Source organism: Lissotriton vulgaris, chromosome 1_2, assembly GCF_964263255.1.
Source record: "Lissotriton vulgaris chromosome 1_2, aLisVul1.2, whole genome shotgun sequence".
In the NCBI taxonomy this organism is placed as follows: Eukaryota; Metazoa; Chordata; class Amphibia; order Caudata; family Salamandridae; genus Lissotriton; species Lissotriton vulgaris.
Genome location: NC_141686.1, coordinates 174,724,450 through 174,741,601, shown reverse-complemented (window position 1 = coordinate 174,741,601; position 17,152 = coordinate 174,724,450). Strand labels below are relative to the sequence as shown.

General features: G+C 45.1%; 1 protein-coding gene across 2 annotated transcripts in view; it reads right to left on the bottom strand.

Moving 5' to 3' along the window:
* Nucleotides 1-16,645, bottom strand: part of PATL1 (PAT1 homolog 1, processing body mRNA decay factor) — a 168,989-nt gene extending 152,344 nt beyond the window's left edge. The window contains exon 1 of one of the 2 annotated variants that reach the window (XM_086953075.1): nt 16,441-16,645. In XM_086953075.1, coding sequence (XP_086809201.1) covers nt 16,441-16,455 — 15 coding nt within the window. In that variant the 5' untranslated portion in view covers nt 16,456-16,645. The remainder of the gene's footprint in view (nt 1-16,440) is intronic. The other variant, XM_086953077.1, reaches the window with a different exon arrangement.
* Between the last annotated feature and the right edge of the window lie 507 nt (nt 16,646-17,152).

Sequence of the window (17,152 nt, the reverse complement as noted above, 5' to 3'; positions counted from 1 at the left end):
ACACATACAGAGACACCCCCCACCGTCGCACACATGCACACAAGCGTGCACACATACACACACGAGCGCACCGCCACCCCCCCTGCTACCCCCCCTACAAGTAAGGCCCACTTACCGCCACTCCGGACATCTGCAGCCTACGTGGGGCTCTCCCTCGGGCATGGGAGCCCCGCGTCCCCACTGCTCCTCCAGGCACTCCGTGGGCGCGGGCTTCAGAAGACGGAAGTCCCGCCCCACGATAGGTTTAGTTTTTGGCGCGCACGTCTTGTAATAATGTCCGTCAGCTTAGCCTTCACTGCTCTGAGCGGCCCTTTAACTGCGTACACCATGTCTTCCTGATACAGATGATTCTTGTTTGTATTGTGTTCTTTAAATTTCAGATCCCCTTTTGAGCACTGTGAGAATGGGGCAGAAAATGAACTACAGCTGCTATTTCCACTTCTGCTTCGGCTTCAAATAAAATAAAAGAGCGAACTAAGATTGCCCAGAGACACCGCCATAAATTAATTTCCTCAAAGCCCGCGCTGATTGGACACTGCTGACATGTGATGCAAAAAAAGTGATATTCCACCCCTTCCCCCAAAATTCTCCCAGTAATTAGCACATTTTAGAGTTTACCCCGCTGTGATTTCAGCAAGAGTAGTGCTTGATTTCGGGGGCGGGGCTGGCCATTTCCAAACAGTAGGGTGGGTTACATGGGGGGTGCGGTGGCTGTGTTACTTGGTCTCCCCCCTCGAAGTATACTCACTGCAGTGCTGTTAAATACTTAGGATGTAGGCGCTGGGGAGGTGATGAGAGAACGTATTTTCTGCATCCCAGAACTCTGGCAAGGGGTCCATCATGGAACCTGAACTGGGAGTAAATCTGCCTACAAAATCAAACTCCGCTAGCACACCGATTTGGCAATGACGTCAGCGCAATTACTCCCCAAACTCAGATATTTTAGATACGAGGGGGCGGACGAGTTTAGGGGGTTCTTTAAGAGGACTAATTTGCTGTTTAACAGGCTGACCCGGCTTTCGAATGACTGCATTATGCGCTCAGTGGCTTTCCCAAACCCTGGTATGACGCGCACACCATTTACGATTGGGCACTTTTCTCAATGTAAAAATAGATATATATTTTGGGTGGTACAGCTGAAAGATGGTGTGGGGCAGCGGCCAGAACTGCCGACTCAGGACCAAGGGGTCCCGGTTCGAAACTCGCAAAGTCCTAAGAGTCTAGGCAATTCACGTAACCTTCTCGTGCCTGGATGTGCTCACCGGGGATAAGCAGAGCTGTATACAGCTTCAAATTAAACCAGTTCAGGTACACACATTCGTTACCTAAGCCACACTATTATTGTTCAATTGCGGCACAGGACGGCTCACTTGACATGAAATTCCGTGCTGGTGAATGAAACAAACATTAGAGGCACCGCCCCCGCAATCCCATCACGGCAGCCCAGCCATCGAAGTCACCAAGAAGCATTAATTAAATGCAATGTATTTTCTTTTCAGTGTCTGACTCGCTGCGGAGCAATGCCAGCTAATCAAGGGGTGTTAATTGGGGCCAGCCAGACAATTGGCTTCCCATTAAACACCACCAACACTTTCTGCAGGGAGCAGGTTTGTGGGGGTTAAAAGACAGATAATTAGCAGTTCAGGCGGGTCCTCGGAAGATGCTAATTCTTTAGCTGTATTCGTGTCTGTATTGTGTCTTTCTATGTGTGCGCCAGTGTGTGTCCGAGTACTTAATTTTGAATGTATTTTTGTGTGCGATTCAGGGTGTATTTGTGTGACTGTTCGTGTGTGCGTGTGCTTTTATGTTTGACGGTATGTGTATGCGTGTCTGCGCGTGCGCTTGTTTTTCTTTGCTTTCACACATTCAACTCGGGTCAGCACTGCCTCCTGTTCTCCTTAGGGGCTCTGTGCAGAATCTGTCTCTGCAATGTGACATTGACCCTCGAGGGCTATATCTGTAATGCTCCAAATCTGAGAGGCAAAGCTAAACAGCTACACTTTATTCACACCGAAGTTGTCACCTTTCTGTGAAAAAACAGCTGCCATTTGCAGCAGTAGAAGTGCCAGCTGTTGGAATGTGAAAAGAAATTCTATAAAACTCAAATTATTCTTTCGTACAATAGCAATCATCTTTCTATTTGTTTTAATAATTATCTAGATATTATTTAGACAACTTTATCAGACACTTTTAATTGATTTCTTCACACTGTTTTGGGTATAGATTTCATAAGGTATAAAATACTGGCTTAAACTGTTAGGGACATAAAAATATGAGCCAGTCAGGTGAAGGGCCATAAATGGCCAGGGTGCATTCCCACTGCGGTTCTTAAGCTTCCAAATTATTCCTTACAGTGCGTCAGGGCGTGTCATTTTAAAGTAGTGTACATAGTACCTAATCATCCTTGCTAATTTATCCTTAGTTTACAAGTGTCACTCTTCTTTTAATTGTTTTCACTGGCCTGACAAACAAAAAAGGCTCCGTTGAGTTTAATGTGGTCGCTTGTTTATATTTATGTTCGGTTTTAATGGCCATCTGTCTATCTATCTATCGCCCTCACTCTATCTATCGCCCTCACTCTATCTATCTATTTATCTATCTATCGCCCTCACTCTATCGCCCTCACTCTATCTATCGCCCTCACTCTATCTATCGCATCACCACAGCATCACTCAGGGGCACCACAACATCACTATGCGCTACACAGCATCACTGAACGCCACAGCATCACTCGTCGCCACCACAACATCACTCGTCGCCACCACAACATCACTCGTCGCCACCACAACATCACTCAGCGCCACCACAGCATCAATCAGTGCAACCATTCAACAACAACTAGTTCAAATATATTCTCTCAATGTTTCAAGCTTTATTACAAATGTCACAAAAAGATGTTAATATTTCACTTCTGTTCTTGGATTTTCGTCACAATAAAATACACTGAACATAATCTTCACAAAAGTTATCTACAAACATTTAAGCTATTGCCATTATAAATTACAATAACTTTTATATAAGTATTATTAATTAAAAAAATTAAAAGCCATTGTTATTTGTAATATCAATACATCTAAGTCGCGTAAATACAACACATATTGCATTACAAATGCTATAGGTGTCACATTTGCCAAAGTTACAATTATTGGCATTGTAAATGACAAAGCTATTAATTTAGCTATTTTCAAAACCAACACATAAATAAATAATTTGTCATTTACAATACCAATAGCTCAAACTTTCCTAATTCGAGACCTATTGCATTGCAAATGCTTGTATTACTTCTCTCAGCTCTTTTACCAGCTTCCAAGCTGAGAAACAAATCACCTAGCTCCACAAACGTGCCTCATAGAAGGATGCTACTGTCTCCAGGCACTTCTGAATAAATGGGCTTTGTGTTCTGTAGCATTCTCAGATTGCCTCCAGCTCACCCCAGAAACAATTCTAGATTTGCAAACTTTCCTTTAAAAAACCGCCTCATCTGCCACTTAGGGCAAATTGCTCAGAATCCCATATCCCATCTGAGAACAGTACCGTACAGTGGCACCAGGGGCCGATTGCATCCCTTCTTTGGCTGATCTTTTATTTATTTTTTATTTTTTACCTCCGAACCATGAGATGGGGGCTGGCTGTTTTTTAGGTAGAGCCTAGGCAGCGCTTGTTTTTACCTGTCGCCTGCCCAAGATCAGGAAGCAGGCATACCGAACCGGCACCTCCTCACCACTTCTTGTCAGCCAATAGCAACCCCCATGCCCAGCATACACAGAGGACTACACTGCTATGGCACAGCACTACCAACTGCCTCACTGCCCCTACACTGTTAATCCGCGTTGCAGCCACAGGACAGTGGCTACATTGCCCGTGTCTGCCCCGCAACACGTTGTTACTGCCAAGGAGGTTTCCCACAGCCGGGCGCAGTTAATAATTACAGGGACCCAAAGATATGTGGCATCGCAGAATAAGAACGGACGTGGTACAGGTAGGCTTTTTTAAATTTATTTATTCGTATTCACTTTCATATAGCGCAAACTTTACCCGCAGGTATCAGAGCGCTTTAAATCAGCATGCTTACAACAAGCAAGACTAGCACTCTATATTACTGCCAACTTTGCTTAGCATAAGCAACAGCTAACCATTCACAAACAATGTTTATATACCAATTGCAAATTAAAAAAAATAATTAATGCAAAGCATTGTCATTTACAATGCCAGTAACTCAAACTTTAATGCTGCGAGACCTATAGCATTGTAAATGCTTGTTTTTATTGCCATCAAAAGTGTTACCACTGTTCTATTATTCTAGAAGAACAACTATGTTCCCGGTGTGTCTCAGTCTACTATCTAACTTCTTATGCCGCTGTTATGACATGTTGTTCGCTAATGGTAGGAGATTCTATGTAGTGGAACTGGAAGAGAAGTCTTAGGTAATGCTTCTCTAAATATAAACGACTTTGCCGGCATGCCTCTATGAAAGTGGTCTCCTTTAAGTGCCCTTTCAGAAACCTATGCGCTGAAGCACTTTTACACCTAGGTTGTGTATTCACAAATATCATAAGATCATTCACTCCTGGTTCTTTCAGTATCCAAGCTAACACTTTAAGCCAATAGGAAAGGGGGAAATGTTTATGCATTCTCAGATGTGTGCATACAAAAGCCCTGCTTTCTAAAATCACTTCAACATTCACCAGCTTCATAAGCACTTACTAACTTTGTTCTTCAGGCAGCTAAAGTCGGGTTTTGTGAAGTTATGTAAAGTGTGTCATGCTGTTGTGTTCTGGACATCTGTCATTCATAACTAATTCCAGCACATTCCAACCCTTCCAAAGAGAATCTTGGTTTTTCTTTTGCGTGTTAATTTAAATTTGGACTCCCCCTTCACCCTGCATTACACCCCTTGATTCCGCATAGACTAATAGGTGGGAGTACATCCCAGGGTTTGGCGAACAATAGATACTCTCTCCTGCATTGGTGCCTATAAATGCATTAGTTATCACCAAACACAATTGCCCCGGACACCATAAATTACAAAATTATTTTTCACAGTAGTCCCTTTTATTGACTCTGTATGTATTCAAATGATTTTACTTTTTCTTTTTGTATTCTTTTATCGCATTTCCAAATTTCCTCTTCACTTTACATATAATACATTAACAATATTTACAACATTTATCCTGTACATTTATATACATAGAATTTCTATCTCTTTGTATACATTTGAAGAAACACAACTGGTTACTATACACAGTGTCCTACTGTCTTTGGGATGTCAAGGTATAACTTTTTCTTGATCCTATTCACATTAATTAGTGATGGTCCTAACTCGTATGGTCAAAGCAGTGTATCTTCTGATTTAACTCTTCATGTTTTTAGCAGAAAAATATATATCTTTTTCGTGCCATACGTTAGTCACAATATATGACTTTTATTTAAACGTTCCTTAAACTCTATGACCAGTAAATATCGCTGACGCGTTTCGACCTTGTCGTTGTAGGACTTGCACTTTTGTTTTTGTCAAGGTCTTCCTCAGGGCTGAAGTTCCCCTTCCACACCTTACACAGTCCCAATGTACAGATCTTGACTCTAGTCTTATGGTGGAAGAAATAACTGTGGCAATACATGATTTGAATCCAGGGAAGACCACTGGTCCAGAAAGGTTCCCTCTATAGTATTACTGTAAGCTTTGGGACCTCATTGCCCCACACTTACTTACTTGGAATATACAAGGAAGAGGGGCAAAAAGGATCCTTCCCACCCGATCTCGACTTGGCGACCATTGCAGCCCTTCCCAAACAGAGCCTGCTGCGCCTCCTACCGCCACGACTCCCTGATCAATACCAATATTACAATATCTACCAAGATGCTAGCAAGTAGGCTGCAGCGGGATCTGGGCACCCTGGTACACCCAGACCAGTGTATATTCATGCTCAACCATAGAACTACGCACTGCATCTGGCATGTTCATAATGCGTAGGCCCATGTTCATTACATTGGTGACTCTGCAGCACTGCAAGAAGACGTTTTACAAGGAGGACTTCGCCTACCTAAATTTAGAATTACATGGCTTGAGTTTTGGCCTGACTTTCTACAACGTTGTTACACTCCTATATACAGAGCCTTCAGCATGGGTTCTCATTAATAGGGTGCTGTCAAGTACGTTCCCCATTCAGCCTGGGTCTAGACAGGTGTACCCTCTCTCCCCACTCCTTTTTGCACTGGGCATAGAATACTTAGCTGGGACCATTCAGTGTGCAACCTTGACACAGGGGTGGAGCTGGGGCGAGACGGAGGAAAGGACTGCATTATATGCAGATCATATTCTCCTTTTTCTTGCTGAATCATCGCCCCCAACCCGGACATCCACCCCTCAAGTCCTGGATATTCTGCACCTGTTTGAGTAGGGCTCAGGACGCTGGGTGAACAGCAGCAGACCACTATTAATTCCTTCACATGGGACTGCTGTGATCTCCTGGCATTCAGATATCCCATTTAGTTGACTTAGCTTTATATATTTCGGGGTGCACCTGCTTTTCTGCTGTGCAGAGTGAGTGCTAGACTTCTTGGCTTGCCACCTGGTGCTTGAGATTCAGGGCTATCAAAGTCTCTACCGCTGATCCTGTGCCTGGTTCACTGGCAGCGGACTCAGATACCTGCATCAGAGAACTCGACGCAAAAAAAAAAGCAAGCAATATTAAACACATTTCAAATGCTATAATGCCTGTTCACTCCACAGTGTGCATCTTTTACAATACTCATTCCTACATAACTATAGTTAAGAGAGGATTTGTGGTTTTCTGCCATATAAAAAGATTACGATTTTAACATTCCCCAGCAGCAGAGGGGAAGAAAGTTAAATGGTAATCCAGGTTTACACTAAAAAAAAAAAAGGAGTGTGTAAGCGATTTGAGAATAATGACGCAGCACATAAAGGTGCAGGTGGCAGTTCAACAAAGGCAGAGAGGAGCCAAGATAAACCTGCCTACAGCATTAAACGCATCTTGGTATGTGTCTTGGGATATGATAGAGCAGTACCTGCTTAGCACCACCAATGCCTAGCAAGATGATGTAAGTGGTTCTCTTAGCACCACCAATGCCTAGCAAGATGATGTAAGTGGTTCTCTTAGCACCACCAATGCCTAGCAAGATGATGTAAGGGGTTCTCTTCTTAGATTTAATTCTTCAGAACATAATTAACGTAACAGAGTTACATTTATATTTATGAAGAGCACCTTCACCCGGAAGTGTAACTTGGTGATGAAATAATAACGGTTAATCAACTAAATGGTGTTCCCTGTGGTGGTCAATCAAAACGGTTTCATTAATAGGGGGGGTGGGGGGGGGGAGCAACACTGTTCCTTGACTTTCCTTTTTCAAGCCTACAATCTCACACCCATTTTATTTGTTCCGTTTATAAAGGTTTTGTATAGCGCAAACATGACCCGAGTGGTTATCAATCTTGGGGACTTTATTTGGCAGAGATTCGGTTTTAGCAGTGTTGAGTTTGAGATGGTTATGCGCGAGCCAGAGATGTGTATTTGTAAGATGGAATTGAGGGCTATAATGTCCTCTTGGGAGGCGATTTTGAGATACAACCGAGTGTCATCAGCATACATATGGTAATAGATGTTAGCAGATTTTAATTGGTTTGCCAGTGGTTCCAGGAATAAGTTGAAGAGAATAGGTGAGAGAGCAGATCCTTGAGGAATGCCAAGAGTGATCGCGTGGGGTTTACACAGAGATTGGTTATTTTTACTCTCAGGGATCCGTTTTGGAGGAATGAGGAAAACCGTTGTAATAAGACCTCTGATAAGCCCATCCTTTGTTCTGGTAGTTTCAGTAGACTATCATATTTGACGGTGCAAATATCAGAAGGCATGATTCATTTCGATCCAGCATTTTTAGTATGTCATCCACGATGAGTAAGTGCAGATTCAGTACTGTGATCTTGACGGAACCTGGCAAGGTGTTCAGTAAGGAGTTGATAGTTGTCTATGTGATTGCAGAGTTGGCTCTGTAAACATTTTTCTAAGAGCTTTGCAAGAATAGGGATGATGGAGATCGGCCAGAAGTTATTAGGGTCAGAGCAGTCTGCCTTGTGTTTTTTTTAAAGTGGGGCTTACTTGCCCTACTTTTAGGCAATCATGGATAGTGCCTTGATGTAGTGAGGCGTTTGCTATCTTGGTCCATAGAGGCAGAATACAAACTTTGATCGCTTTGAATATGAGCAAAGGTAGAGGGTCAGTGAAGTGATTAGATGGGTTTAAAGATGATGTTCTCAGCGATGTTCTCAGCGAGCCGCGCGGCCACTGAACATCAAACTGGCCGCGAAAGTGATCACACACACTTACTGCTGCTCACGCATCACCCGCACTGCAAGCTTGATCGCAATCACGACCCCACATTTTTTTCACTTTTGCCGCCGCGTGTTTTTTTTTCTTTTTTGGGTGAGGGCTTGTCTATTCATGCTTTTCCCTTTACCCTTTTCTCTCACTTCTGTGAGGTTTCACCCTTTCTGTCCTCGTCTCTCCCTTTCCCTTCTGTGAGGTTTCATCCTTTCTTCCCTTCTCTCTTCCTTCTGTGAGTTTCATCCTCTCTGCCTTTACCATCTGTGAAGTTTTATCCTGTCTCCCTTCGTCTCTCCCTTTCCCTTCTTCGAGAATCACCCTTTCTACCCTCGTCTCTCCCTTTCCCTTCAGTGAGATTTCACCCTTTTTCCCAACCGTCTGGATCTTGTTTCTCTCCTCTCCCAGCAGACTTCTCTCCCTCTCCCCTCTCCTTTCAGCCACACCGGTCGAGGGAGCCCACCGCCTGCACCTTTCTTTATCTTTCCCACTCTATCCAACCCTTGATGTCATGTCAACACCACCCATCTACAGATGCAGCCCCTCGTAGTTCAACCAGAGCAGCCCTTCGCCTCCCCCAGTCTCCTTCACGCCTCTCCATCTCCCTGCTGCATCTCTTGGTCCTTCGCTTACACTTGATAAATAGAACATCGACTTGCAATTCGATAGCAGGCCCAGTGCAAGATTTAGGCTGGTCTGCCAGCCCTGCCCGGCGCTAGAAAACGCTTTTCAAACCTCCCCGACACGGAATCTGCCAGCAATGGCAGCCCGGCCCAGGCTGCGCTGGCAGCACGCTTGGTTCGTGCTCCTATCCCATAATAAAAGCACAACCTTCATGGCGACCTGCGCATGAATCCATAAGTAATTAGAGGTTGCCTGAAACACATGACTGACGAGGTATTTTATTCCACTTTTTGTAATGTCCTGTTCCATCTCGAAGCTCGTTCTGGCCGTACACAGACACTCAGCCCTTGCCTTGTTAGCACAAAGGAAGCTCTTAATAATGAACACCGCCCATAAAGAGGGCTGTAATGACTCAACTTGTCAGGTGGGTCTGGGGGCACTTACTTGTGACCTCCGTTTTACTGCCCAAGTTAAGAGCTCGGGTTCTATTCACCATATTCATTTAGTACAAGCTATTACCACAGGGTACGCTCTGAGCAGATTCTCCTCCGGGCGCCTGTCTCCAACAGAGGAGGAGACAGCATGATGGGGGGTACATTCCACCAGAGCTGTGAGGGCTCCTCCGTCTGATCATGCCGTACCTGGTCCTGTAAGTATTTACGTACCTCACCAACTTCAGTGTATGTTAATCAAGCTCCTGGATGGTCTGTCCATGTGCTACACGTTTCTCATACTGTGTCTCCCTTAAGCTCCTCACAATGTCTCATGCGCATTAAATGCAGTACAATGTCTGTCCATAGACCCGTGCTCACACATTGCATCACCGGGGACTAACTAAATCAGAGCGAAAGCCCCACTTTATAACAGCAAGCACCCACCCCTCAAATCTGTGGCCTCAATGCCTGAATAAAAGGTGGAGGAGCCACCAAGTATCTAAATCGCAGCTTCAGGTGTCAGAATCCAAAGTCACAGCAGAACACCCGCTGCAAAGGATCCCCACAGAGCCCCTCAAAGGCGCACCCCATTTAAGGATGATTTTTTTACTGCCCATGCCATGACCGCTATGCACGGAAAGGCAGACCTCTACCACAACAAGCATTGGCATAGCCAATAGGTCTCGCCTTTTTCTCTCTGCTAGTTGCTGTACTCCGTGGAGACATTAACACCCTCTTTCCCCTGCCTGTCAGACCTCCATTAACCTAATGTATACAGCTTGTTCTCTCCGCAACCCAAGTCATGTGTTTGAGTCAATGTCACTACCCTTAAAGAATGTGCCCCAGGCAATGCAGCAGCCAGCCATACAAACGTAGGCATTTCTGAAGCATTCTCAAAAGTCACTCTGCTGCCATCCTCCTGAACAAATGCCCTGGCGCTCGCTCTCTTGCCTAGGTTAACTGCTGTACACCCTCACTAGGCACATCCTTTTAATGCTTCATTTTGTTATCCTCAATCCTTTCCCACATGATAGGTCTTGTACATTCATACTAAACCCAATGAGAGGGAATGGGAACACTTATATGGGAATGGCCCTCAGTTTCCCCAAACTGATATACATAAACCAAAAATGGAGGGTCTTCCAAAACAAGCAGTCAAAATGGCCTGCTCCTTAGTGCTCACCATGCACACAACATGTATTCTTAATGAACCCTCACCCACAAGCTAATCATGTGGCATGCTTCATCATTAGTTCCTCACCTGGTGAGGGACTCACCATCAGATGGGCTCAGCCTGGCAGCTGGAGGCATAACTGATCATTTCTATATTCTTGGTGGTATCTTAGGACAGAAAAGATTAAAAATCTCTCCAGGGAACCCTAACCCAATTCTTTAATAAGATGGGCCCTGGAACATGGTGGTTGAAAACATAACATGACATGACACAAGGAGGCATTGTCTATTCTAGGTCAACATGTTTCATCTACTTCACAAGATGTGCAGATGTTATCTGAACATGTACAACTGTACTGAGCAGGAGTTATGCAGTTGCACGCATTCCATGCAAGATCAAAAGATAGTTACCCAACCCTATGATACAGGGTGATTTGTTCCAACCTCAGATTATCCACATCATGAATCGTGGCAACGTAGATTATCCAGGCCTCAAGGGAGCAGATACGGGGGCTTGCTAGGATCAAAGGTCACACATGCACCAGTGCTCAGCAGGAACATCCCAACCTAGCTCCGTGTACAGCATCTCCCACTGTGTGGTTGAGTCCACCTGGTAGAGGTACCCAATGAGGAAGCCTGCAACTTGATTAGCATGTAGGTGAGGGTTCTATAAGAACACGTTATTTGCTTGGTGAGCACTAAGAAGCAGGTCATAGGGACTGTACCTTTCATACCACAACTTGAGACTGGTCTCCCTGTCTCAACCTTAACATGCCAAAAAATATCAAGAAAAATATTGTGCAGAACTAAAGTCTCCCGGATGGAAATTCTTGTAACTTTTGTCTGTTCCATTATCCTCTCAGCATCACTAATGTTACTGCCTGCTTCCTAGCACCCTTCCTTCCTTTCTCTTAGTCCCATCTCTGTAAAATAACTTCGAGTAAAAAGAAATTCCCTCCACCATCTTCTATGTGATGGTAACCAGTGACAACCCAGTCGGTCATTGACATCACGTAGTTCATTACGTCCTTTCTCCTGTTCACCATCCCAGCTTCACCACTACTCTTCTGTTTAGGTCTCGCCTAGCGATGCAGCGCATGCGCTGCTCGTGGAAGCAAGATCTATTGTCGCCGCCTAGCTTAGCAGGACATGATGGGTGCACACCCTCTTAAAGACTGAAGACATCAGCTTGGGTAAACGTGCTCTTGGAGACATCAGCTGTGCAAGTGTACGGCTTGGCTTGCAGCGTTATCACAACGCCTGCTCTCACCATATGCGTGCGCATCTGACGGCGCCCGGACATGCCATGTGCACGCTCACAACGTCTCTTTGAGAAAGCTGATGTGCACACTCATGGCGCGGGTCCGCTAACAGTATGGGCGCCGGCAACTTCAGCATGGTGCCTGCTGCAGCTCAGCGTGGTTCACGTTTCAATTAGCCTGATCTGACGTCGATCACGGTCCGTTACACACTCCCGTGATTTACCCCACACACGAACATTCCTGCTTGTGGTGAGCACCAGCACGCATGTGCACTTTCGATTTAGGTTGTCTCTATCTCTACGTATGATGGAAGTGGCCGGACCGTGGATGCAAAAATACAAAGGGCCTCAGTTGAACGCTTAAGTAGGGATCAGCTAGGGTAGGTGTAGAGCGGCACTGTAGTGTTACAATTACCTTCGTTGTGTACTGCGGTAGCGTTAGCTTGTTAATGTTGCCATGGTGCCCGCTCTGAGTCAGCCCTTATGCTCTGTTCTGCACCTTGCAAAGCTGGCGAATGTTTGGTATGCGCAAGATTGCTATGCATGTTCAGATCAACAGAAACATTATTTGTTTACTTACATTTCCTTGATGATAATAGTTTCTAATGCTTGCATCTGTGTATTGGTCCAAATCGGGTGTAACTTGGACAAGCTTTATAAAAAATATTCAACAATAGCGACTTTGCCCCAGCAGGACAGGATTTTTGTCCCTTTTTTATATTTACTTTTGCAAAAACTTGCACAGAGCGCAGACAAAATCAGGAATGAAAAAGAAGAAAGCTTGGGAGAGGATGTGGTCTGACAGCTAAAACTGCCAACTTTGGTGCTGGAAACCAAGGGGCCTTGGGGTTGACTCGACATCCTGCGATTCTGTTCAAATCACCTAATCTCCCCATACCTACCAAAAAAAATAAAAATCATGCGTCCCTTAGAGCCACTCTACCGTCCTTAGATCCACTTCACGATCCTTAGAAACACTCCAGCATCTTTAAATGGAACTGTCTCCAAAAGTATGTTTTGGCAGCCGAGGGGGTAGGGGCTGGGGGGTGGGTCCACAATAGATTCATCACGTTGCTCCCAGTGGACAGGTATGGAGGGTCCAGTTTGCCCATCAAAAACTTAGAGTTCAAATATAATAGTAGGTCATGGGGAGGGCCACTGGAATTACATGATCCTGTGTCTGCTGCTTCTGCTTTATTTTGCATAATTATCCCTAATCTGACGCATTATCTGTAGATAAATTGTTTCTAACTCAAAAGGATCCAAGCTTACTGAAAACTTGGCGATATACATCTGTTCACACACTAAATGACCCTTTACAGATGTTAGCTGGTCATCTTTCAGTTGCTTAGTTATGCATTTGGTTGTTACACTGGTACCATAGCTGCCAAGGTTGCAGATTGCTCATGTGTGACACTTTCATACTTTCAGTGCAATTATGAGTGACATTCAACGACTATGAGTGACACTTTCTTGCGAGCAAAGTTAAGCAATGAAGACGAGGGAAACAAGTATCAGAAATTACATTTTTTTTTATGTACTGCTTCAGGAGGCACTCGCCATCTTGGGATCGTAAATTTTAAAAAAAGGCAATGCATACATCATAACACTGGGCCGCCCTAGCATCCTTGATGATATCACATCATAACAATGTTTTTGAATTATTATTATTATTTTGCTGCTGCTCTACCGTTTTGGCAAAGCAAATCGGTTGAAAAGACTTTGACGAAGTTCGATTCTTTCTGAGTTTAATTGACTGAGTATCATTATATTAGTACTCAAAAGAGATCAATATTTAATGCAGAAAAACCGTGCATAAAAAACATGCTTTTATATTTTGAGCGGTAATTTCGTAGACAAGTAGTTGGGACAAAAACATTGCATCCTAGTTAAAGGGTTGGAGCATCAGGAGTCTACTGTATTTAACTGGGGCTGAAAAGGAAGGGTACAGCTAGAGACCGCGTAATGCATGCGAGTAAATGAGCGGCCAAGTCATGCCATGTCACGTGATACCCCCTGCCAGCTCTGGCATTTACCAAACAACCCTTTAGATCTTGAACGCTCAGGTCGCCCATGCAATATATGCGGGCCGCCCGGGTAAATCAACATAGTTTATGAGGGAGAGCAAAACTGTAAGTCTCAGAATGCAAGTCAAAGTGGTGTTAACTGAAAGCATGACTAGTTCTATATGTCAGATCGTGGGGGCACTTATGTTGTCCCGAATTTTAGGTTTGATTGTTATCTAGAACGCTAATCTTGGGGGTTGAAAGGACCATCATTAAAGAACCAATTGCGGCGCAGCACGTGTGATCTGGGCCAACATTACGAGAGTGATTTTCAGCCACTGGCACCACATATGCGAGGCACGCTGAATGCATACTGATAGCAAGGAAAACCACAGGCCACAGCGTGCTTAGCACTGCTTCTGTCTGTTTTTAATGCAGATAGTGAGAACGTTGTTTGATATTTACTGCAGGCCTTTGAACAAACACCTGAAAAGGCGGTTTGGACGTTGCATTCTTAATGGCCTCTTCCGTAATGTTTGGGTGTATTGCCTCCCCCTTTCCTTCCCCCCCCCCCCCCTCCCCTCCTCTACTTCTAGATCCACTGGGAACCCGGGGAAATATCAACAGCATATTCATTACCAGCTCTGCTTCTTGACATTAAGAACGCTGAAAAGAGAAGCGTCGCCCTTATAAGAAAGATCACGTGCAAGGGGAATACGCAATAAACACATGTCTCTTTTGTTACCCAGCTCTGCGTCAGTTTAACCCCAGTAACGATAGTGCCCGCAGTCCCGTTGAGGGCAGAGTCGCAGTGAGCAGATTGAGGTGTGAATGTCACGGCTCTCTAAATTAAAAATATAACTGATCAAATGTATAAATGTCTGCGTGACAGTCACTCAGAGCGAGCAGCGGCCAGTCTGGGGACTCACGCGGACGACATGCATGAAAGCCACTTCAGCACAGACACCACATTCTGTTCGTCGGGCGGCAAAGGTTCGTCCGGTCAGCCGGGTCGGTGCTTCAAACACTGTTGAGCAAGTCCGGCTGGGCCCAACTCACTTGTCCAGCACTGGAGGGCAATAGTCATCAAGGCTCTGCACCGAGTGGCGATTATGGGCACGGACACCCCTGGTCTCCAAACAAACACTCCCTGCCGATCATAAATGTGAGCTTAGCTTGTGGTATGTGATAAGCACATGGATCACAGCGCCCGAGGCCATCAATACGGTCACCCCACACCCAAAGGTGCGCTGGAAAAGAACCTTTGCTGCGCTAAAAAGCTGTGTCAGATTATACCTCTTAGTTGTGCGAAGCGCCGGCATAGCGATGCAGGCAAGAGCCTTGTGCTACATACTTGTTGTGGCCCGCATCTTAGCCACGTCCCAAGGGGGTGTTGGATATGCTATTGCTGTGAGGGAGGGGTCAGACAGGATTTTTCTAGTCTTGCTGCGACACGGTGGACGGCCATGGGGGCATGAGAGTGAGTCCGAGTCTCCTGCCTGCGCTAGATTCTGCCTACTTCCTCGAGTCTGGACGTGACTGCACACCGCCGGCACATCCGGATTATCCAGGCCCCCATGGTGTCACGCCAGTGATACTATTTCGGGACACAGGCTCAGCAAGCCGCACAAGAGAGTCCAGGCACAGGAGCCGCTGGTGGCGCGCCTGGCACTGGTGGCAAAATGCGTGACAATGCATTTCAGTGCGGTGATACGGATCACCGCACTGAAATGCGTGAGTGTCACACCTGTTGCGTGACGCTTGGCAGGACTGTGGTACTAATGAGGTGAAATTTTTGCCCAGACAGTATTTCCATGTGTAACAAGCATTTGCAATGCAATATGTCTCGCATTTGCGAGAGTTTAACCTATTGGCATTGTAAATGACAATGCCTTTTATTTATGTTTTAAAAACCAACATCTAAATAAAAAGCATTGCCATTTACAATGCCAATAGCTCAACTGCGAGACCTATTGCATTTCAAATGCTTGTTTCCCTTACACTCAACATTTAAATAGCTTGTAAATGACCTGTACACACATTTCAAAGTATATTTCAGCAGTTAGGAAAGTTTCCATCAACACTTACAAATTATAAATAAAAAAAAGTAAGGAAATAGCAGAGGATGTGTCAGATACTTCTGAAGTAAAGATTAAGAACACCTTCATCAGACGTTAAGTAAAGGGAGAGAAGACAAACAGTTTATGTTTTGCACAGAGTAAATACCACGGGAATGAATAATACAAAAGTATTTGCAGACGGAATTGCTAAGAAGCCAAGCCAGCCAGCGATCTCCACAAGGAAGGACAGGGGGCCGTGGGTGCACAACTGATTCATTCCAATAGTAATAAACGTAACTACAGATGTCACACACAAAGTCATGAAAATGTTACACAGGCAGGTGCACAAGGAAACTTCTATAGACTTCCGATTCTTTCTTAAACTGTTTTACTTCTTTTAGTCACTCCATGGTCAACCCATAAATCCCACTACTGCACTTCCCCATACCGCCAATCTAAGCCCTGTCGTTGCCGTAGAGACACGCCACACCCCCCTTCTTTCCCGCCCTCGCGGGAGATGAACGGCTGCGCGCATGCGCTTACCTCGTATCGGAACATTGTCTTCCTGAAGGGCGCAGGGCCCCAGTCCGCGCGGCGGTGGCTCGCGCCGCTGATACGTTCTCGGGGCGCGGCTCGCGGTCTCTTTGGCGCGCAGGCGCAAAATAACGTCGGTTGAAGCTGTGGATGGCAACCCCTTTTCGAGTCCTGCACCAACCACTATCACCATCCGCGACTTTAGCCACGCCCTTCTTTCGGCGCGTGAAGGTGACGTACGACGCACGCAACGTCAGAATGTTGGCATTCCGGGTCCGTCTTCTATGTCATTGATTGTGTGTTTTAGACGTTTATGAGCTTGATGCAGTGGGGGGCACCTCTGGGCAAAGAAATAAAAGAAGGTGTTAAAGGGCAGTAAACAAAAGTCAGAAGATTTCAGCCATCGTGTTTTTTTTTAATTCAATATAACTTTATTATAAAAGCATAAATAGATTTGTAAGTGGTACATCCTGGCATACACTGATGTTATGGTATTGTTAGGGTCTGCGGCATATTTTATGCGCGTTTTCTACTCCGACTATTCTACAAGAGACTACAATGCATTTTATGGAATGAACTGACTGTTTACCCCCAGCGGCAGTATCCAAATCAGACCCCAGAGCACAGTTGCTTGAGTGCAGGGTAGGTTTAATCGACATTTATGGGCTGGATGCTGAAATTATCGAGGGTTTTAGTATATACCAGCTCTTGTAGTTAACGT